This window comes from Cetorhinus maximus, chromosome 4, assembly GCF_964194155.1.
Source record: "Cetorhinus maximus chromosome 4, sCetMax3.hap1.1, whole genome shotgun sequence".
Lineage (NCBI taxonomy): Eukaryota > Metazoa > Chordata > Chondrichthyes > Lamniformes > Cetorhinidae > Cetorhinus > Cetorhinus maximus.
The window spans coordinates 159291407-159316279 of record NC_135882.1 but is presented as its reverse complement, the minus strand read 5'-3'; the positions used below and the strand labels follow the sequence as shown (position 1 = coordinate 159316279).

At 40.8% G+C, this 24873-nt stretch overlaps 1 protein-coding gene across 1 annotated transcript in view; it reads right to left on the bottom strand.

Annotated features, from left to right (window-relative positions):
• Positions 1-755: 755 nt before the first annotated feature.
• The window catches only part of ralbp1 (ralA binding protein 1), a 36327-nt gene continuing 12209 nt past the window's right edge, over positions 756-24873 (bottom strand). Inside the window, exons 4-10 of the mRNA XM_078541005.1 lie at positions 22432-22781; positions 18070-18231; positions 14558-14689; positions 10026-10136; positions 7468-7589; positions 5458-5584; positions 756-2006 (exon numbers count right to left, since the gene is read on the bottom strand). Coding sequence (XP_078397131.1) covers positions 1737-2006; positions 5458-5584; positions 7468-7589; positions 10026-10136; positions 14558-14689; positions 18070-18231; positions 22432-22781 — 1274 coding nt within the window. The 3' untranslated portion in view covers positions 756-1736. The remainder of the gene's footprint in view (positions 2007-5457; positions 5585-7467; positions 7590-10025; positions 10137-14557; positions 14690-18069; positions 18232-22431; positions 22782-24873) is intronic.

Genomic DNA, 24873 nt, shown 5'->3' with positions numbered 1-24873 from the left:
TCCCTCCCAGTACTTTTTTTGTCCTATTACTGTTCTAAGTGCCCTGTGAAGCTTTTCTTGGTGAAACTGTCTTTTAGGTTCTGTTTGACTTCCTCAGCATCTCTCCAGGTTGAACCAGTACAGACCAGAAAAAGCTCCAGTTCAATCTGTGTGACACTTGCTGATTTCAATGAGACGACTGATAGGAAAACTACAATTGTTATCGATGCCTTGGATTAGAGGGGAAAATCTACCAGGATTCCCACATCCAAATGATATCCAAGGGTCCCCATAACAATTGCATGTGCTCATGTTGACTGAGAACAGGTTTGAGCAGTGTGCACTTTATACAGGGTAGAAAGTCACAAAGGCTGCTTTCTTCATCACTTCTCAAATGTGTGACTGCCACCACCCAAAAGGACAAGGGCAGTTGTATGGGAACGCCATCACCTCCAAGTCACTCACATTCTATTGTTTTTCTTGCTATTCCTTCATTGTCACTGGTTCAAAACCCTAGAACTTCCTACCTAACAACATTGCGAGAGTACCTCTGCCACTAACTCAACGGCAACCAGAGATGGACAATAAACCCCAGCCAGGCCAACAGTATCTGTATCATAAATAATTATTAGAACTTCATCTTTTCAACAAACTAGCAATATAAATACACAGAAAAGAGAAAGGGTCAAGCAATAGGATGACTCTTGTGCTGTGAAAATCTGACCCTTGGGATATAGCTGACTTCAGATCAGTGCCCACAGTCTATAGAAAACAAATTAAGTAAAAAGGTATTTTATTCAGCAGGTAATGAATTGATTACACACAGAATCTACTTTTTGAAGGCAGATTCCCAGAGTTTTAATAGCACATAGACTATGACTAGTTAAGTGATGATGAAAGGTTAACCTGTCATGACATTTGCACCAGACAGTCTCTTGGTCATTAGTGGCAACAATTTTCAAAGTAATGGCACTTGAATGATTGAGCTGAGATTATTTGCATTAATAAAACAAACTCGGCAATCCAGAGCCGAAAGATGCTTCACAACAGCCTTGAGTCACTCTGGAATGTTCTCAACACATGTATGTGCACATACGGGCATTTTGTTATTTTTATTTTAAATTATGGATCAGTGCAAACAACTGTACAAAAGCAGGAGTTATCAGAAGTCCAGGACACAATCAGGTCGGTATTACTGTGAGATCTATGCAAATATCCTCCAACCATTTTAATGAATGATAAATACTAAGATATAAAATAAAGACAGGTTACTGACAAGCTTGTAACATTTATCAACTTTGCTCACTGGATGACAATTCAGTTAAATCACTCATCTGTATTTATTATTAATGTTTACTAAAGGCCTCTATCCTGATCATTCCTGGCACTGACTGATCCTCAGCTAGAAATATAGATTTCTTTTAATAGGGAAAATTCAATTTAAAATAAAGTACTTTCCACATGCATAATTACAAAACAAAAAGTGGCCTGGACACTTTTCACAGTTCTTTGTAACAAAACAAAAACCTCTATATCCATTAAAAAAAAACTCAAAAGATTTGCCTTCTATGTGCTTACCAACACCACTTCACCTCATGGCTTTTAACTTTATACTTGGGATATTGTAACTTTCATTCACCAAAAATGAACTGTAGGAAAGGAACTTAACAATTGTTGTTACAGTTCACTGCTTGTACAGCTTTCTGGTCAGAGTTTTGTTAAGTGCAGCTGCAATGTGACAAATCGTGCAGAGTTCTTCAAATCGAGGTCTCCTTACGATCTTTGCTTGGAGAGGGTTTCAATGTTTCCTTCACAGATTTGGGCTGCTCCTGCGCAATTCTTGTATCGCTCACAACATCCCTGTGCTGCTGAGCACTAGTGGCATTCTCTCCAAGTTCCTCTGCATCTTCCTGAGTCTGTTTCTCTCGTTTCAGTCTTTGCATCTGTAACAGTCGAAGCTGCACTCGCAGCTCAATGATGGCCTCTCGTTCATCATGGATTGCTTGATTCAGGTGGTTGTTCTTCACCTAACAAAAGAAGAAACAGTGAGCTTTAAACTGCCTTAGCCACAACTGATGGAATTCATAAGTGAAATTTAAAAGCAATCCTTTAGAGATTTCTTTCTGAGCAAAAAAAAATTACGGATTATAACTATTGCTGCAAAAATAACCTCCAACCAATTGCCACAAATATATGGTTATGTTTATTTGTACCACAACACAAGAGGGAGCACTTCCTGCACATGCACAGTTGCAGTCTCAGGGTGGAATCTTCCCAGATTTGCACTAAGTGCAGCAGCAGGTGGGTAAAATGACGTTTTACCCACCAGGTGGCGATGTCAGTTTAACACAACGTTTCATCCCAAACCCACTGTATTACTTATGCATTCCCAGGAAACGCGCTGTTTCCATGGCGGGCGGACTCTCATTCGCCGGCCACGTCATCACCTCACCACTTCATCACGCCGGCGCCATATTTAAAGTCCAGCCATGCGCACACATTGCCGTGCTTCCAGCCCACGACTACGGCAGAGATGTCCATGAAAGGCAAAAAGGCTACAGCCCCCAGGTTTAATGGTGTATCACTGGAATGCCATTTAGATGCCGTGGAGGCCCAGCATGGTGTCCTCTGGGTGCAGGATGGGCAGCAGTACACCAATCCAGCATGGCAGGCTGTGGTAGCGGTGGTCAGTGCCAATGCTGCACAGAACAGACAAAACAAAAAATGCTAGAAAAACTCAGTAGGTCTAACACCATCTGTGGAGAGAATAACAGAGTTAATGTTTCGAGTCCATATGACTCTTCTTCAGATGAAGAGGAGTCAGACTCGAAACGTTAACTCTGTTTTTCTCTCCACAGATGGTGTTGGACCTGAATTTTTCCAGCATTTTCTGTTTTTGTTTCAGATTTCCAGCATCCACAGTATTTTGCTTTTATGCTGCACAGAAGAGCTTGGGCATCCAATGCAGTTAGAGGACGAATGATCTCATCTGTGCAGCCAGGGTATGGCAACCATCTCATCACTCTAAACTCATACACACAAACCCATCACACATTCACTGGCATCTCACTCACTGCCAGCTCAAGGGACATCACTACCCAAGCTCTCTCACATGCCCTCACATGTCCATCTGGCCTCATCTCCTCTGGAGACTGCCTCCTCAGCCATCACCATTTTGAGGTCATTTACATAAATCAACATGTGTCCACACACACAGCCTGGGATACCCTCCTTCCTCAGTACAACTCTCATCCTGGAGCTCTTCCCTTACCTAAGGCCACTTCTCCCCCTTCCCCAAGCAAAACCTTGCCCTCCAGCCATTGAAAAGCCACCCACAAATGGCTGATCTGGTAGACAGAAGCCTACCCATGAGCCCCCTTAAAAGTGATGTGGTGCTTTCTGTGAAGCCTGGCGCTGATGACAGAGTGCTGACCAAAGCAATACAGGCAAACAAACTTTGAAGTCCCAAGTGAAGTGCAGCCCACCAAGTACACGTCGGTTATGTGCTGTTGTGAAACGCGTCATGTTTTTCCACTGACGTGGGCAGATGATCCACGCGGGGTGGCGGGACGCGAGTCCGGCAGGCTGGCCTTATAATGATATGCTGATGTATTACAATGAAGTTCCCAATGTCCAATGGCAGGAAACGCGGCCTGTCATAGGCAGGCTGAGCGGGTAATTGCAAACTGGTTTCACGCCATTGTGAAGCCGATCCCGCCATATTGTCTGCTCACGCCACCGAACACGCCCGATACCAGCAGGCACGGAAAATCCCAGCCTCAGTTACTGTATCATAGTTCCAGCTGCAAGCGTTAAAACAAAAGTTGGCTTGATGCAGACTAACAATTAAGTTCAAGTTACCCATTTTTAGGTCTGTGCAGTCTTTAACCAATTGCAAATTATTGTATCTAGCCCACCTATCATTTATCTGTAAAACATGGTTCTGAGGATTCAGTAGTGACGAGGATTCATAATTAAGACATGTCAGTAAATGATATCCTCTTCTTCCAATGTGGAAAATTCATCGCAATATTAAGGACACTATTTGGTAATATATCAATAAAAGTGTATTTTCGTAAAAATATTTAAGAAAAATGATGAACCTGATTGAAATGATGACCCTGGGATTAAGAGTCCTATTATCCACCAAATAAGCTGTCTGGGCTGTGTAGAAGCTCCCTGCACAAAGCCTTAACACACTGGATTTAATTGAGAGAGACAACATTCTCAAAACCTCACTGAGATTGAGATCATATGAACATATGAGATAGGAGAAGTATGCCATTCGGCCCTCAAGCCTGCTCCGCCATTCAATAAGATCATGGCTGATCTGTTTGTGTTGAGTTCCAAATCCTCATCTACCCCCAATAGCCTTCGATTCCCTTGCCTAAAAAGAATCTGCCTCTATCTTAAAAATATTCAGTGACCCTGCCTCCACTGTCTTCTGAGGCAGAGAGTTCCAAAGTCGCACAGCCATCAGAGAAAATTTCTCCTCATCTCTGTCCTATAAGGGTGCCCCCTAGTTCTGGACTCACCCACAAGAGGAAACATCCTTTCCATGTCCACCTTGTCAAGACCATTCAGGATCTTATATAATTCAATCAAGTCACCCCTCACTCTTCTAAACTCCACTCGAAACAAGCCCAGCCCGTTCAACCTATCCTTATAAGACAACCGCCAGTTTGGGAACTGGGATGACCTGTTGCCAGCAAATTACATTTCTCTATGTGCTTGTGAAATTGATGCCGATCAAAATTTCGTCATCAGTCATGTGCTGGGGGCCCGTAGTGTGGGTTGAGTGCGAATGCGCAACTGTTCCTGACGCCTTCCCGGTCATTGGCAGAAATTAATGAAAACATATACTGCCTGTGTGGGTAAAACATAGTTCAGTGAAAGCTTGGCTACCATAATTCTCAATGTACATCTGGGAGGTGCTAGATGAAGGTGGACTACAGCAGTTCAAGAAGGCAGCTCACCATCACCTTCTCAAGGGCAATTAGGGATGGGCAATAAATGCTGTCCCAGCCAGCGCTGCCCTCATCCCATGAATGAATAAAAATAAGTCCACAGGTTTATCGCGTTATCTGTAGAATTCTGTACATCTATTATTTTCAGCAGTTGAACAGTGAACTACATATACTGCCTTAAGTATTTATTGATGACTAATTTTCAAGGCCACAATTAGTCAGAAAACAAAGCACACTGACTGCAGTGTTCGGAGGAAGTAGCCATATTCTATGCGAGTCCCACTAATTACTATCACTCCAGTATTCCCTTTTGCTAGCTGCTGAAATGAAAAACATATAAAATTGAAATACAAGAATTATGAATATTTGGAACGCCAATGGTCTCAACGTAAAACAAATATGGAAGTTGTCTAATTGTAAGAATTTACTACCGTACCATTCATTAGCTATGCTGTCCACAAGATTCAACAGCTCCTGTTAGAGCAATTACAAATCTAATGATATAATTTACCTCCAACTCTTCATTTTGACGCTGAAGATCTTCCAGGATGAGCTGCAGTTCTTCCTCATCCTCACTCTCGCTCTCACTCTCAGAGGAATATTCCTCAGTTTCACTCCGTCCATGCTGTTGCTGTCGACTAAGTAGCAAGAAGGAGAAAAAGCATTTTAAACATCTCATCTTACGTTGAAGTAAGCCACATTTGTAGTAACTTTATTTTAGGGCATGGTATTTTAAATGGGTTTAACTGTTCTGGTTCCTAGGTCATGTCTTCAATAATTGTGCTGCCAACTGTAAAGTCAGATATCTGACCCACACGATTTCTGAATTGGAACCCTCCACCAGCAAGGCTGGGATAGCAAGGGATACGACTGAAAAAGATGGAGGTGCTGCCAGGTGCAGTAAATACCAAACCAGCCGAATTATTTAAAAGTGAATTGGATTGATTTCCTAATTTAACAGGGATGTGGATTTGAAATAGGAAAGGATTTCCAGCTGGGAATGTCAAACAGGTGCAGGGTGGACTTATTGGCTGTTTCTTAGCCTCATAATCTTAAATCCCTACCTTTTCTTGAATCACAATTACTTGGCGCAATCTTAGTTGCAATAGTAAACACAGAATGGCTATATTTCAATGAAGGGTTAACACTGGATGCTGTCACTAAGTGAAGCAAAAAGCAATAGAAGCATAGAATGTTTAAAGTAGAATACCATTTTACAGTCCCATTTTTGTGTTTTCTCTACATCAATTCCATCTAATTGCTTTCCCTTTATACTCTAGCTATCAAGTCTTCATTTCTCTCATTTTGTGCATTCACCCCCTCCTTTAGGCTGGCCAGTGCTGACTGCCTTCAGCCGACTAGACCCCACACTCTCAAGTTCTCTCCTCTTCCACCTCTCAACAGCTTTCTCCTCCTTCAAGACCCTCCTTAAAACCCAGCTCTGACTAAACTTGGCCAATCTCAGTAATAAAGATACCTGTGGCTCGGTTCCTTTCTGTAAAATTAAAATAGTAAAGAAAGAACTTGCATGCATATGACACCTCCTACAGCCTCTGGATAGCCCAAAGGACTTTACAGCCCATTAATTATTTTTGAAGTGCACCCTTTATAGTGTTGGAAACACAGCAGCCAATCTTGCACTTAACGAGGTCCTACAAACAGCAACGTGATAACGACCAGATATTCTGATTTAGTGGTGTTCTCTGAGGATAAATATTGGCCAGGAAACCGTCGAGAAGTCAGTGAAGCATTTTTCTAATTAAAGGTACTATATAAATGCACCCATCACTGCTATGATTTTGAAAAAAGTACAAGTCTCTAATGAAGTGAAAAAATCCTTGGTAATCCCTCTATTATTCCCTCAATGTCCACCCTCAGTAATCTGGGGTACATCCAGTCCTGGATATTAATTTTAAGCACCCTCAACCCCTGCATTTTTTTTAATGCATATTGGTTCCTCAAAACTGCTTCATATTAAGAATAAGGCTTTCTTTCACTCTCAATTATTGCAGGAACTGCTATTTTATCATCTAAAATGCTCATTTGAGCGGCCTCATTTCTTTAATGGTTCTTTGATCCTTAAAACCGTTACAAGGAGAGGTTAGGGAAAGGTTTATTTTGCAAATGTTTTGGCTGCTCAAAATGCCATCCACTTTTCTTGAAATAAATGTGCAGTCTTAGCAGTGACTGCACTTCGAAAATAGTCCATAATTTAGGAATTCTCAGGGAATTATATAAATGCAATATTGTGATATTATCATTCACTAGAAAAGGAAGAAAATATCATATGTCACTAAATCAGAGCAATCTAGATTGGCTACTCTCCTGAGATGGGAGCCAAAATGCAATGAGGCAATCAATCACTTCACAAACGTAACCAAGAGCTGCTTCAACTCAGACAATCAATAAAAGCTCAATAGACAATATGGGGATCTTAATACAAAAGGTTATTCCTTAATACTCCTCACCCATACAAAAGTTCTCAAGTAATGCTCTCTGTATAAACTTTAACTTCACTCACCTCTGTATTTCTGCAATCTCGGCTCGAAGGCGTTCAATTTCTTCTTTTTCGGATGCAATCTGTCGCCGTAAAAACTGCTCCATGGCCACCAGTTCCTCCTGCTCTGTCAGGATTTCATTCTCCTTGAAAACAACCTTTCCATATGAGAACTAAAGCAACTCTTGAGCCATGTCAAAACAGTGACAGTGAAAAACTATAGTCTCATTGGCTAAGTGCCTTGAATATAATGTACCACAGTATGCCGCAGAATGGCATATCCTGAATGTTTCAGTGATTAAATTAATGGAAGCTTTAACACTTAATAAATTGAAACCACATTTCTACCCCTTTCTCTGTTCTTCAAGGCAATAATGTACTGCAAAGTATAATTCTAAAGGCACTGCGGTTCTCCAGCACTTCATACAAGGGCAAAAGTAAAATATTTCAGATTTCCAGTATCTGCCGTGACAACAAAAAGCATTTTAAACCAATTCTTTTTCTATAGTATCATTTAGAAACGGTTGCATGTCTTTTTCTAGTACACTAGAATTTTTTTAATCATTTGTAAAAACCAATGCACAATTTTGATTTATCTGTCATATCGGCATTCTCCATAATTGGACAACCTAATTAATCAATGGGCACTTTTATCTTTTATTTAACTATTCTTAGACTTTTAATATGCTTATAAAACTGCTACTTAGATTATCTGCTAGCCTTTTTCATATTTTGTTTTAGCCTTAACTTCATTTTTATCTCTCCCACTACACTTTGCTTTACCCCACCCCCCGTCATGATTTTCTTTGGTATGCTTAACCCTAACTTTAGTATCAGCTTCCTCAAAGGTTGCTTTAATCTGGTCTTAATCTTCTACCCATGAAGCTCAATTCTTTGATGCATCACCTTTTCTCCCAACAGAACATATTTATTTGGTACTCTTGCTGTCTCATATTTGAAAACTGGCCATTGCGGATCTATTGACCTGTTTTCTAACCGTTTTACCAATTAATTTAGGCCAGATTCTCTCTCCTCTCACTAAAATACCTTTCTTCTAGCCCAACATCTTCACCTTTCACTTTTCATTATCCTTCCTGCCCTTCCACTGAAGTATGTTGTGGCCATCACCTCCCAGTTGTTCTATTCTCATCAGTTACTTGCCCTATTTCATTTCCTAAGCTAAATGAACCAATGCTCCTTTCCTTGTTGGATGAAAAGCATATTGATGTAGGAAGCAGCCCTGAATGCATTCTAAAAAGTGTTCTCCACTTAGACCACATACCGTACATTAGTTTTATTCCAATCTATCTTGGGATAGTTAAAGTCACCCCTTGTTGCCTTGATGTTCTTGCACACTGTGAGCCAGCCAGTCTCACTGAACTCCGTCTTTCACACAAGGGTTTCCCAGATCCACTCTCCAAGAGCTCAATGCTTTCTCTCAGACGCCTTCCACAAGGGTCCACCTCCAGGATTTTGAACTCTCCTTCCGATGTTCCTCTCCCCGGATCACCACGTACATTCAAGCTTTCTTCCACGCACTCACTCACTGATTCAGCCGTCAACAGAACACCACTGCTTCACATGCCCGTAGCAAAGAGTTACAGGCCTTCAGCTGTCTCCTTGGGCCTTCTGGCTTCTCGCACACCCTAATCGCTTTAAATCTGCTTCCTGCAGCTTTCTCCCTTTAAGCTTGAAGCCTTCCTCTCAGCTCCTTAATGTCACTTCCACAGAACAGGACCTTTTCCAGGTTCCTGCTCTTCCTTTGACTAGAAGGTCTTCTTGGAACCTCTCCTTTCTGTCTCACTCCATTGCCTTGAGACCTTTTGGTTCTTTTGGGAAACCTGTTCTCTCTCCAGGTCCCTCTCCCAGTAGACTGCTTCTCTGGAGTCTTGGCTTTAACTACAGTTTGGGACATGCTATCTCTCCCTTTCCTGTCCGGACTCCCTTGGCAGCTGCTTCCAACTGAACTTTCAACTGAAAGCAGTTCAAAACCGAGCTGCTTTCAACCAAACTCAAACTGCTGCTTTTTTTCTGTGTGCGTGTAGGTCCCTCTCTGGACTCCTGTAGCTAAGCAACAGCACAGATTTTTTTTCTCTACCTTGTTTGCTTTACTCCCTTCATGAGTTGTAACAATCTCATTAGAAAGCAGGCACCTTTTAAAGTGAAACTAAAACTCAACTTCTTTTCTTAACACAAATACAGAAATACAAATCAACCTGAACTTAAAGACATACCTTATTCTTAACACACCCAAATACACACATAACTTATTAAACTAATCTCTACTTCCTAACAATATTAAAGACCATGTTTCTCTTCTTTGGGAGTGTTAGCATGCTGGTGGAAGGGTACCTTTATACCAAGCATGAGAATATATATTTCAAGTGCAACCAAACTGTAACAAAGGTTTAACTTCTTTATTCTGCATGAGTCACTTTTAAATGAGGGACTTTCCTTTTTAGTGAATTAAAAGCTGCTTAAGAATAATTTAAAACTCAGGCAGTACACACAAAATCTATGTGGAACCAAAAATTAATTGAGCACCGGATAAAATTAAAACATTATTCCGCTATTGAGTATACCTGAGCGAGTAGAATATTGATAACTTCTTCTTCATTTTCATTCATTTCTTCTTTAGAAACATCCTCCTTAGAAAGGCTAGCAATTTCCTGGGCAATCTTAGTTTCACATTCCTGAAATTGCATAAAAACAAACTGATAAAGTCAATGACATGCATTAGGTATAGTTTCTGGTAGGCATGGATCTCTCCTTAGTTGATTCCAGTCAGGCATTCTTCAATTACAATTCTACAATCTTCTCAGGCAAATGAGAGATCATTGCCTATTCAGTCAAAATAGAAAATGGTTCAACAAAGATTAGAGAAAATAGAGAACAACAGCTTTTGAATTCAGATTGCAACTTAGTCACAAGCACCAAATTCCAACAGGGCAATATATTTCTCTGCACTGGGCTAGAGTGGAAAGCTTTCATTTAACTTCCAGACTCAGTCAGCATTCACCCTCCAGTTTTCCCAAATAGGGATCCTCAGATAGCAGGAGGCCAGAGGTGGTGTGTAAACTACAAGGAGAGCATTGAATTTAAACCTATACCGTGGATCATACATAACATTCACTTGAGAAAAGAGATTCCTCAGGCTGTTACATATAGGAATTACTCTCATCTACATTTGCATCCATCTTGGAAATGAATAGATCAAGAATTGCAATTATTAGCAAGGATGCGGAAAAGGTGAAAAAACATTTAGACCTATTCAATTCACAATCCGGTAGCGAGGCTTTGGGATAGTGACCATGAGATGATTGTGATATCACAGCTTTTGGGGTTCTTGACTCAAAAAAATATCAACTTTGAAGAGACAAGGAATGAACTGACAAATGGATGGGAACGAGTCTATGGACCAGCCGTGGAATATACTCATACGAACGTACGAATTAGGAGGAGAAGGCCACTCGGCCCCTCGAGCCTGCTCCGCCATTTTAAAATCATGGCTGATCTAAATGTAACCTTAACCCCACATTTCCGCCTACCCCGAAAACCTTTCACCCCTTGTTAATCAAGAATCTATCTAGCTCTGCCTTAAAAATATTTAAAGACTCTGCTTCCACCACCTTCTGAGGAAGAGAGTTCCAAAGACACTCAACCCTCACAAAAAATTTCTCATCTGTCTTAAATGAGCAACTCCTTATTTTTAAACAGTGACCCCTAGTTCTAGATTCTCCCACAAGAGGGAAGATCCTCTCCACACCCACCCTGTCAAGACCCCTCAGGATCTTAAATTGTCACCTCTCACTCTACTAAATTCCAGTGGATATAAGCCTAACCTGTCCAGCCTTTCCTCATAAGACAGCCTGCCCAATTCCTGGTATTAGTCTAGTAAACCTTCTCTGAACTGCTTCTAACGCATTTACATCTTTCTTTAAATAAGGAAACCAGTACTGTACGCAATACTCCAGATGTGGTTTCACCAATGCCCTGTACATCTGAAGCATAACTTCCTTATTTTTGTAATCAATCCCCCTCACAATAAATGATAACCTTCTATTAGCTTTCCTAATTACCTGCTGTACCTTTTGAGATTCATGCATTAGGACACCCAGATTCCTCGGAATCTGAGCTCTGCAATCTCTCACCATTTAGATGATAAGCTTCTTTTTTATTCTGCCTGCCAAAATGAACAATTTCATATTTGCCCACATTATATTCCATGTGCCAGATCTTTGCCCACTCACTTAACCTATGTTACTTTGTAGCCTCCTGACGTCCTCTTCACAATTTACTTTCCTACCTATCTTGTGTCATCAGCAAATTTAGCAACTATTCCTTCATCCCCTTCACCCAAGTCACTTATATAAATTGTAAAAAGTTGAGACCCCAGCACTGCTCCATGACACACCACTCATCACATCCTGCCAACCAGAAAAAGACCCATTTATGCCAACTCGCTGCTTCCCGTTAGCCAGCCAATCTTCTATCCATGCAATAACCTTTGATGTGGCACTTTATCACATGCTTTCTGGAAATCTAAGTACAGTATATCCCTTTATCCACAGCATGTGATTCCTTCAAAGAATGTCAATAAATTGGCTAAACATGATTTCCCTATTACAAAGCCATGTTGACTGCCTGATTGCCTTGAATTTTTCTAAGTGCTGTGCTATAACATTTTTAATAGCTTCTAACATTTTCCTTATGGCAGATGTTAGGCTAACTGGCCTATAATTTCCTGCTTTCTGTCTCCCTCCCTTTTTGAATAAAGGAGCTATATTAGCTATTTTCCAAACTAATGGAACCTTCCCCAAATCTTTGGAATTTTGGAAAATTAAAACCAGTGCATCAACTATCTCATTAGCCACTTCTTTCAAAACCTTAGGGTGAAGTCCATCTGGGGATTTGTCAGCCCACAATTCATGGTGCTATTTTGTGGAAAACCTTGAGGGAGTAATGCTGGCATGACCTATGGGACTAATTATGACAAGTAAAAGAATGCTGATACAAGATCAAAGAATACTGGTGTAAATAAGGATTGAAAGTAACAAAAGGAGATGAATGATAACAGCATAGGAGGGCATATGACACTTACAGGTAGCATTATAAATGTTTTCATAGATACATCAAGATAAATACAGGCAAAGGGAGAGGTAAACCCACTCAAAACAGACTGAGGCAAAATGATATGGCAGAATTATTAAATGAGTATTGTGCTTTGACAATGAATTTGAAATAATAAAGAAAGCAACCTTCAAGAAGAATCTAGAACAATAGAACAAATAACCTTTAAATTCAAATGAAGAAAGAAGTTGTAGTTATATTTATATCCTCAGAACATCCCAAATCACTTCAGAGTCATTAACTAAGATACTAATAAGATCAACAACCTGTTAAATCCGTTTTGATGGTGATGGCCAGGGAATAAAATGTTGGCCAGGACACTTGGAGAACTGTGTTATGCAGTTCAAAGCCACTTCAAGTCCTCAGCAAATTTGGGATTAAGGGGAAAACAACTCTTTTATCAAAGAAGAGGAATGAAAGCTTCTCAGAGATAACATTTGTAATGGAGATGTGGGAATTCAATTTGGGTCAAAGGAGATGGTGAGGTCAATAGTGTAGATAAATTAAGGATAAGGTTATTGCCAAAGGTGCTACATGGTGGCTGTTTAACTAGACTTGCGAAAGTCAAGGGAACTGTATATTTGAAGTCAAAGAAAAGGTTTTGTGGTGTATAGTTTGAAGGTGGTCATAGATGATCAACTAGAATGGTGGAAATATATTTTTCCAGTTGCATACCTAGAATCATGGTCAGAGCTTAGGGTATACAGTCCAGAAAACTAAGTTGAAAATAACAATAAATGGAAGAAATTAAATTTTCCTGCAGCTTTAGGGAAGTTTAGTCAGTTCTTGCATTAGGTTGCCATGTATGAAAGATGAGATTCATCCGCTGTGTTTGGATTGGAGGTGGGAGGGGACAATAAGACCTAGGAAGCGGACTCAGTTCACTCAATAATAAAGCATGACAGAGAAGTGAATTGTTGTGACTGTCCTTCAGCTTCCAGCTAGAAGCTGGAGACCTCATGGGGAAAGTCAGAACTAATAAAAGAAAAACCATGCAATAGGGGAGAAGAAAACTCAGGGGTAGGGGGAAATGAAGAGAGAAGAGAAAGTAAGTTAAAATAAGTTTTTATGTACATATAACATTTTGTAATTAAAACTGCAATGCAGAGCATAACTGAACATTCAATCATTTCAACTATATACAAAAATTACAGTATTATAAAAAAGTGCTTTAGGATTACTGGAGATATGCCCAATCTACAGCCTATGAGCCCTGGCAAACTGACCCATTAAGGCCAAGCAATTCAGTTATTTGCAATTATATTTCTCACTTACTCACATGTCCTATTCAATCTATGCAGGCTTGAGGATTTGCAACAGTTTGGGTGTTTTTATTGCGGGGGGCGGTGTTAAGTCCTAAATCAGATTGCCAAGACCTCTTAATATCACAGCTTTATAGAAGCGCAAATTAACAGAAAGTTGACTTAAACTTCATTTGTGGCTCACAAAAAAAGCCTAGACACCTTTGTTTTATTACAACATATTACAAACCACACGAGAAGGTCTCTTACTCTCAATATATGAAATTTTTTCTTCATATCTTATTACTGGAAACAGTACTGAAGCAAGGACTTTTTTTTCTTTATTCTTTGATGGGATGTGGGCATCGCTGGCCAGGCCAGCATTTGTTACCCTTGAATGAGTGGCTTGCTAGGCCATTGCAGACAGCAGTTAAGAATCAACCACACTGCTGTGGATCTGGAGTCACATGTAGGCCAGATCAGGTAAGGGTAGCAGATTTCTTTCCCTGAAGCACTTTAGTGAACAAGGCAGCTTTTTACAACAATCAATGACAATTTCTTGGTCACCATCACAGAGGCTAGCTTTCAATTCCAGACTTTTTTTTGTTAAATTTAAATTCCACCAGCTACCATGGTGGGATTTGAACCAGAGTCCCCAGGGCATTAATTAGCCTTGGCCTCTTAGATTATTAGTCCAATGACATTGCCACTAAGCCAGTCTCCCCCGTTCCACTAAAACTCACCTGCCTTTTTGCTTCACGTAGTTTACGCTTTAAAGCTGTTAAAATTCGCTGCACCTCCCACAATCTCTCTTCTTTGGATAAGTCCTTTATGCCAGCTTGCAGGTCTCTATGCAAGCAATTCAACAGAAATTCCTGGAGGGACAGAGTGAAAACTCAAGACAGCACTGTACCAATCACATGAATCCACAAAGAGAGTTAAAAGAGTAAGTCCACACACAGTAAAAACCAAACAACCAGTGCCCTTTAATGTTAATTTCCCTTTAATTGCTCCACCAGCACACATATCCCAATCAGAGGGAAACAAGTATTCTGGTTCCTGTACCTCTGCTAATGTCATTTAGAGCTGACCAGTAAGAGGTGCAAGTATTATAACAAAAAGAATAGCCATATTGACCTCTCTTTGATTTCAGCCAAAGGATTAAAAAATTATCCTTAACTACACAAACCTACTAAAATTGGGAATTTACCATGTGATGATTTACAATGGAAAACCCATATCAACATGATGCTGAGTACTAGTACACCAGTAGGGCACACCACTAGAAAATCCTGCCTGCTCAAGTTTATATTTAAATCTGTTAACTTTTCAAAAAAGTGTGCCTTTTTCAAAGATTTATTTCCTTGCTCCTTCCCCCTAAGTTACTATTCTGTTGTAAGAATGGATGCTCCTAGCTGTGCCCGCATTCCTCTTAAAATGATTAGAAAGTCCATCAAAACTATCTAGCTTGGCTCGCAGTCCCATTTTCCGGCCATTGCTTGAATACTGGTATAATAATGAACCTTAGTTGTGGGCCATATGGGTAAGTTCCGTCTCCATTAACTCAATCTGTAGAGATAGCAAGGGAGACAAATAAAGGGAAATAAAACAGAAAAAGTAATGAGAAAGAAAAACAAAAAATGGAAACAAAGTCATCAAACCCATATAGCAATGCCCACCATTATGCTTGACAAAATTCCAGTGACCGATCCTGGCTAGAAACACCTGCTTGGCACATCCTAACACTTTATTCATGACAATGTAGTATTCATTACAGTGCTAAGTACTGAATATTAAAATAAATGAAAATTTTTCAATGTTGAAAATATTTAGGGTCACATTGTAGAATTCACATCGCATTCTGTTTAACTATTTACACATTTACACCGACAAATTTTAGTCCTGTTTAGAAGGAGGCCATGTGGCCCATTGGGCCCATGCCAGCTCTTCACAAGAGCAATTTAACGAGTCCCACTTCCCCACCCTTTCCCTGGAGCTCTGCAATATTTTTTCCTAAGGTGTCTGTCCAATCCCTTTTGAAAACGACAATTGAATCTGCCTCCACCACTTTTTCAGGCAGAACAATCCAGGTCGTAATCATTTGCTGCATAAAACAGCTTTTCCTCATGTCACCTTTGTTGTCATGATTGGCAAAAGCCACACATAGGTGCCATCAGCCTTCCAATTTCATTGACCAAGAGCCAGCCTGGCCAGCAAAAGTCAGATTTGAGAGTCATAAAGGCAACGGTATTGACTAGGTGGCCCTTGGGTCGTTTGCAGCCTGCAATTGTCTTCACTGTTGCCCGTTCATACTTCCTTCCCCAATCTCCAGCGCGGGTGTCCCTCCTGTTCGCCACTCCCTCGCCAACACCCTCCCCCACGCACAGCCTCTCCCGCTCACCGCCTCCCTCCCCAACCCTCTCATGCACTACCTCTCCCATATAGAGACATCAGGAAGGTAATTTCACTTCAGCAAGGTGTAGACAGTTGATTTGAAGCTGCTCAATCTGCCTAATATAGTCAATGTGCTTGAGTGTTTAACTCCCATGGTAATGACAAACGATTAGCATTATTTGCCCGATTGCTGCCTCTTCGACCTCCCTCCCCTATCCTCCCATGCATTGCCTCACCCACTCGCCACCTCACTCCCCAACTCTCCCACTTGTAATCCCTCTACAGTCGCTCACTCACTTCTCTTTCCGAGCCCTCGCTCACAGCAAGAGTTTGCGGGCAGGATGGAGATGACAGAGGGCAGGCAGTTAGTGGGGTCAGGCAGTTAGTGGGGTCTGGCAGCAGGAGGCAAGTAGAAAGAGTTAATAGAGTTAGCAAGTTACGCAACACTTCTGTAACAGTATGCTAGGCATACATATTGTGTACAATTGCGAATGTGTTTATCTTTTATAATCATTTTTTGCATTTTATGTACCTTTTTGAAAGAAATAAAAAACTTGTAAATTCATTGTTTTAAGTTCTACTTGCAGCATGGTTAAAATTTTCTAATTTCCCAATTAGCCCACACTAATTTTCTAGTGGCTACCCTGCATAAGGGTCAGCACAGCTAATGCCAGAATACCCTGATGAAAATCCATATACAGTCCCCACGAGTCACAGGCAGCAATCAGGCGAATAATGCTAATCATTTGTCATTACCATGGGAGTTAATTACAAAAGGTGCTGCTCAAGCACATTGACCAAATGAGGCAGATCGAGCAGCTTCACATCAACCATTCGCACCTGGAAGCGAGGTTACCTTCCTGATGTGACCGTATGCAGATTTTATCTTTTGCTTTTTTAAATCAGTACATGATTTCTGTGAATCAGGTAGCCCAAACGGTTCCCGTCACCCCCAGGGCCCCTAGAACTCCCACAAGCTCTTACTGGCTGACTTGCTGCCACTAGTGGCCAAGTTAGTGTCAGAATCCTTGGGCAGCTGTGAAGACTGGGAGTTGGCTGGACAGTCCTAGTCGATGGTCACACCACCCATCAACCTATTGAACTTCTCGCTGTAGCAGATAGCAAGCTGCAGATGGTAAAGGGATGATGCCCAGCAGGCCCATGGTCTCAGCCACCAGGTCCTAGAGGTCAAAAGTACAAGTGCGGCTGGTGTACTTAACTTGGCAGAGCAGGCAGTGGGTACAACTGATTGGTAACTGAAGGCTGCCATGAGATGAACATTGCCTAAGCTTTCACACAGGCTTCATCTTTGACACGACTGATTTGGTTACGGCTAATTTTTTAGTTTTACTATGCACCGCGTTTAGCAGATAAATTGAATTAACACCAACACACCTATAAGCAGTACTGTAAAGCCACTTTCTAGTATTGATCACTGGATATTAATTAGGAATTCTAGTCAATTTTTCCCTCTTAACCTGAAAATGTTAAAGCCCATTTCAGTAACCTCTACTGTACCCATCTTAGATTGGCTAAACCAAAACAGAGGTTAGTATCAAATCTAAGAACTTTCAGGTCTGTAAAGGTTAGTACAGTAATAAACCATTCATTTACTCATAGATGCACTGGAAGAGCTTAAGTTCCTTGCTTTAAAACATGCCAGGTTTTCTAGCTGACATACAGAGATGGTGTTTAGTAGACAGTTCTTGACACAAATAGAGAAATCAAAGAAAACTGTACAGAGAGTTTAATTATGTTTGTCTTCAATCTAAAGCATCAAGTTAAAAGAAAAGTGATGTATAATATTCATGCAACTTTGCTGTTTTCTTCTATTTGGTTTACAAGATGCTCCTAAACATACCTGTCGCCGAATTTCTTCCTTAATGCTCTCTTGTGTCTCAGGCAAGGCTGGCATTGTTGCCACATTAGACCAGCGAAGTGGTTTGACGACTGGCTTCAACTCTATTTCCCCAAACAGCTCTTTAACATGGGTGAAAAATAGGTATAGCACACGATTGCTGATCTACAGAAGGAAGGGCAGGAATTAGTACATGTTCTGGACGTGCTCATTTCTTCCCTGCCTAATTTTGCCTCCTGAAGATACAACTTTGGATATAGTTCTGGAAGCATCATAGGTGTTGCCTGAGCAGTGCTTCCAGCATTTTTTGTTTTTATTTCAGGTTTCCAGTATCCGCAGTATTGTGCTTGTGTTTGTCAGGATTACTTTCCCTTACTTATTCCAGCCTAAAGATACTCCATTGTTCCATGTATGTAACTATCCACGACCTCAAACCCATTTCCCCTACCCTCTTCATTTTGCACCAAACAAAATTCTCAGATTTCTCATCTCTTTGGATGGAAGCAATCAGTGCAGCTGTCTATTACCGCCCTTTCTTTCCCTGCCACTCCTGGCCTCTCCACATTCCTACCCACTCTAGCTCAGAGCCAGCCCCTACTCTCCATGGAGGAGGATAGCATTGTCCACTGTAGACAGGACAAGGAGGAATAACACACCATGGTCAGCCAAAGGGAATATAAATCATGACACTAAGCACTGTAGAAAGCAGAATGAAAATATTTCAAGAGAGCTTTGACTAAGACTGGCATAGGTCAATCTGTGTTTCCTCCACCTACTGCCCCATCTCCAAATTTATTTTCCTCTTAAGGTCATCAGACACACTTTTGCCTCTCAGCTCTAACCCATTGTGCTCATAATTCACAATTCAAATTCCTCCAATTTGGCTTCCTTCCTATGCACAGAACTAAACTGGCACTGTAACAAACGGTGTCTATGACTCCGGTCCATTATTATCACGTCTTCCTCAAACTCCCTGCAACATTTCAGATGATGGATGATGCCATCCTTCTTCATCAGCTCTCCTCCATCGTCTAATTCCCTGGAACGGCCTAAGTGGTTCTACTCATCTATCCAAGCACATCCCTGGAAATCATCCCTTGAGACCCTCAATGATTTTTGGTCCCTTTATCAGCATGCTGCCCTTAAACATCATTGTCCGCAGGAACTTGGCCAGCTTCCACACTTACACTGGAAACGCTGAGCTAGCAACTAAGACATGCCAAATAGTCTTCCTCATTGGTAATTAACTCCTACTACCTACATTTCCATCACCTTTCTCAATGTCACCGGTATCTACCTATTTACTATCAAGTCTTTGATAAATCTCAGTTTGCTTCAACTGAACATCAGAAACACAACCATCGCTTTCAGTCCTGCCACGAATTCTACAGGAAGCCATTTCCTCCCCTTGAGTCCCTTTGTCATCTCCAGGCTCATTGCTCCAATGTCCTTCTTCTGGCCAACCCTCCTCCACAAACTCAGATCTGTCCATATCCAGTCACATGCTAAGTCCTGTTTGTTCAGAAGCCCCCCACCACCACCACCCCATTGATGTACATTCAATCCCTATCTCCATGGGTATTAAATATAAACTGCTCTTCAAGCCTCTCCACAATCTTATCCCTCCTTGCTCTGGAACCACCTACAGCCTCATATATCCTTTGACTCCCTACAGTTCTCAAATTCTCGCTATACCTGCATTTTCTCTCCTCTCCTACCATTCTGAAATTGGTGACAGAGTTTCAGCCACGCTGACCTTCCTCCCTAAATCTCCATCTTATCACTTCGGACTTTTCCTTTAAATAGGCTTTTTAAAATTACACCTCAATCTATTCCTTCAGACAGTCCTTATTATCTAATATTCTCCAATTATGAAGCTCCTTAGGATGGTTTATGTCAAAGACACTATGCAAATATAAGCTGTTACGCCATGTACAGTGAAACTTATTAACAAACACATTCTAAATACCTTTTACAAGGAGATCATATCCCATTTGTAAATAAAGCAATTTTTTAAATATTCATTCATGGGATGTGGGCGTTGCTGGCTAGGCCAGCACTTATTGCCCATCCCTAATGGCCCTTGAGGAGGCGTTGGTGGATGCCTTTTTGAACTGCTGCAGTCCATGTGGTGTAGGTACACCCAGTGCTGTTAGGGAGGGAATTCTTGGACTTTGACACAGCCAAGGAACAGCGATATATTTCCAAGTCAGGATGGTGAGTGGCTTGGAGGGGACCTCACAGGCTGTGGTGTTTCCATGTGTCTGCTGCCCTTGTTCTTCTAGATGGTAGTGGTCATGGGTTTGGAAGGTGCTGTCGAAGGAACCTTGGTGAGTTTCTGCAGTGCATCTTGTATATGGTACACACTGCTGCTACTGTTGCATTGGTGGTGGAGGCAATGAATGTTTGTGGATAGGGTGCCAATAAAGCAGGCTGCTGTGTCCTGGATGCTGTCAAGCTTCTTCAGTTGTTGGAGCTGCACCCATCCAGGCAAGTGGGGAGTATTGCATCACACTCCTGACTTGTGCCTTGTAGATATTGGACAGGCTTTGGAGAGTCAGGAGGTGAGTTACTCATCGCAGGATTCCTAGCCTCTGGCCTGTTCTTGTAGTCACAGTATTTATATGGCTAGTCCAGTTCAGTTTCTGGTCAATGGTAACCCCCAGGATGTTGATAATGGGGGATTCAGCAATGGTACTGTCACTGAATGTCAAGGGGCAACGATTAGATTCTCCCTTATTGGAGATGGTCATTGCCTGGCACTTGTGAGGCATGAATGTTACTTGCCATTTGTCAGCCCAAGTCTGGATATTGTCCTGTTCTTGCTGCATTTGGAAAGGGACTGCTTCAGTACCTGTGGAGTCGCAAATGGTGGACATTGTGCAATCATTAGCAAACATCCCCACTTCTGACCTTATGATGGAAGGAAGATCATTGATGAAGCAGCTGAAGATGGTTGGGCCTAGGACACTACCCCGAGGAACTCCAGTGATGTCCTGGAACTGAGATGATTGACCTCAAACAACCACAACCATCTTCCTTTTTTATGTGCACCAAAAGTTCTTCCGACATCTCCAATGCCCCAGCCAACATTTACCCATCAATCAAAATCACTAAGAGCAGATCACCGGTCGTTATCATATTGCTGCTTGTGGGTTTGCTATGTGCAAATTGTTTGCCACATTTTCTACATTATAAAAGTGACCACAGTTCAAAAGTACTTAATTGACTATAAAGCACTTTGGGGTGCCCTGAGGACAGATAAGTCCTTTTCTTTTACTCAAAAATGATGGGTATTATTACTTTGGTTGCTTAAAAGCCTTTCAAACAAAGATGGCTGAATACCAACAGAATGTCATAAATACTATCTTTTATAGCTCTTCAAAAGAAATCAAATCACTATTGAAATTCTGACATCAGCAACCCGCTAAAAATAAAATGATTCATCATTGGTGAAGTATATTTTGTTTGGCCTGCTAGATGGACCTATGAACACCTCAGACCAGATACACGAGCCAGATCAAGCTATTGAGAACATCTGTAGGTAAAGCCTGTGCCCGCCATCTCACTTATCCAAGTACAGTAAGCATTGACGCAGGTTGATAAGAGCCAAGGCTTGGCAACCCAGATGCCACAGTTTAACTATCTAACCTATGCAATCTATCACTATATAGCACTGGTAAGTCTCCTGCCATTAGTTCAACAGTAACTACCCTACCCATTCAAACACTGGTTTGCAGGGTTACCTGGAATGAGCGGGAAGTATTCCAACTTCTGTTGACAGGTCTGCACCAGAAATTTCATCCATTAGCAGGTACATCACCTTGGAGCCAAACCGATTCAAAGGATTCTGCTTGCCTCCACCCACCCCCCCACCCCGGGAGGAAAGTCATTAGCTGGCCATTAAACAACAAATACAAATCAGTACCATCACTTGACAGGTAGCAGATGTGGGTACTCATCGTGAGCAGCACAACTCATCATCAAGTGTATAAACACGTTTTCATCATTCGCCTGAACACAGTAAAATAAATAAATTGAAAGGATTAAAAGTGGGAGATAAGCAAGTGTAAAACTTGTAAACACCATAGGGTGCTGAGCAGTGGCACTTCTCTATGGGTAAATAAACCACAGCCCTATATCATGTATTTTGCTACTACTGGATTGAGAGTGGCTCGCCAACCCATTTGTTTGCCTGGGGAACATGATACAAATAGATCGGAGAGAGAAAACACAAAATTAGGCAATAGAAGGAAGAGAAGGAAAAATATCAACGTAATTGCAACCAGGCATTTCTCAATTCACACCAAATTCTGCAGCAATTTTAATAACTGACTGAAGTCTACTTAGTGCATCATTCAATACCTGAACAGTAGGGCTAAGAACAATAGAAATATTCTGGATATTCATTTTTGTTTCGCTTTCTTTTTCTATGATATGGTCCATATGGATAATAAGCCAAGAAAAGAGGAGGTAATTCGATACAGGCAGTTCCTTTAGTAGACGTCGGCATTCCTGGACTTTTTCACCATCTGTGCCTTTTCCGCATGCATCCTCAAACCGCATTAGGAGTTCCTTGGTAAGAACATTTTCAGGCAGCTCACGGAGGTATTGTTTCAATAGGCTGGCCACTGTATTTGCATCATAATCCTCCAGATTTGGAGACTCTTCACGATCATACACAACTTTCAATTCATCAATTTTTGATTTGGTACCTAAATGAGGGATAGCAAATAAAAGAGAATATTAACAGATTTTAACAAAATTGACTCCACATACTGGAAAAATTTAGTAACCTAATAAACAAAAGACTTTGTTAACAGATTCTTTACTGAGGTTGAGTGACAATGAATTTTCATATAAAATCCTTCAGAGGGGTTCTATGGCATAATAGATGGGAACATTGCCTTTCACCTTAGACAAATTTGAACTTAGTCCAGACTGATGGGATGAAAACGTCCTGTTTACAGGTTGCAAGGGACCTGAGACTTTGGGCGTTATCAACCCAGTTCTTAATAGACGGTAATGTAGCTGAAAACAGTTCCAAACACATTCAGAGGCACAAGGATTCTTATTGTGAGGTGAAGGGACAAAACAAATCGCTGGGGCATGAAATGTGAAATAAAAACAGAAAATGTTGGAAGTACACAGAACAACATCAATGAAAATCTAAAATGACTTGGAATTCTGGGGACGAGATGGTATATCTGAGCTGGGAGCTGAGGTGAATCCTGTTTGCCTGAAAATAAAGGGTTTCAGTTCACAATATTGGCAATTGCATCAGATACCTACAAAATCTGAAAAAAAACATAGAAGAAAAAAGATCCCTTAAAATGCTTTACAAATTATCCTGTAGGTCTTCCTAATTTCAGCACTGCTTTCCTTCCACACCATTGCTAGTGGGCGATGCCAGGAGACTGCAGTAACAACTGTTACAGGAGCATAAGCAATGGTTCCATAAGGAATCATACACATTAGCCTCCTTTCCATTTCTGGAGATTGTTCAATTTCAGAGAAATCCAACTGGGAAATGGAGAAAAAAGTAACTTGCAAAAGAAATGAAAAATTAATGTTAGGTTATATAAATAACTTAAAAATTGTACATCTACCTTTTGGGGAAAAGATGGCAAGAAAGGGAGAAACTCTTACCACAGGTTGTTAAATTAGTTGAGTAAAGTTCACGATAAAACCAATTGAACATAATCTGTGGAAATCCCCCTTTTCTTATTTCATGCTTTTGTGTGTTCTTTAAAAGGGGCATGTTCTCCTTCCTTGTAAATTCAGTAGTTAATAGATGATAGGCTCATCAAACGTAAACCTCAACTGTGAGATTGTGCAAAATCAAAACAAGCCCAAGGCTCAGCTACGGGTGGAAAAATCAGTTATATTATAAAGTCTACTGCAGATGTGGAGTCCATATTCTTTCTGGTCACCTTTATGCAACGGGTGTCTCCTAAATCAGTGCTAACCTAACCTGAACTCTTTTTATTCAGTACCAGGATCTGTAGAGTGCTGACATAGTTAATTAAGCTAGCTAAAAATAGAATAGCAAGTCAGGTGACAATACAGCAGAGCGTGACTCAAAACATCGGAATCAGACAAATCTTCAAATTTTATATCTAATAGCACTTTCATTTACTAGAATGATGAATGTGCTCCTTATTCAATTGTCTCCAATCAAGCATTATACTCTTTAGTGGACTAGCAATATCAGATGCAGGCAGAGACAAAAATCTAAATTTGTACCCAAGACTATGCTATAGGTTGCCAAAATCTATCAGTACAACTCAAGATGATTTCTTTGACTTTGGATATTGCTCTCTCCTCATAATCCCCCCTTTCCATAAGTCCATAAAAACTTTAGTTTCTATTCCCACTGCAGAGTAAAAACTAATCAGGGATTTCTGAAGAAAGGCAATGTGAACTAAACTTAAAATCTAATAGAGACACATTACAATGCCCTGTGTCTCCATAAGTCTAGTCTCAATTGAAATGCAATGAATTACTTGCGTTAAAATCTTACACATACTAGATAGAAATAAGTCAAAGTTCGCCATGATTTTGTCTAGGACAGCGGATGGTCACCATATCAGTCAATTCATTTGAAGAACAAATTCTGACATTCTTCATTCAGGTCAATCAGAAAGAACTATAAGACAAGTACAACTTCAGTCAGAAAAATGTCAGTTCTGCCTCAAATAAATGGCTAGGAATGTTAGAAATATATAGCGGGTCACTTAGCATCTGCAATATCTTTATTAAACCTAAATTGAGGGTAATTGTTAATTTGAGGGCATAGTCTGTTGT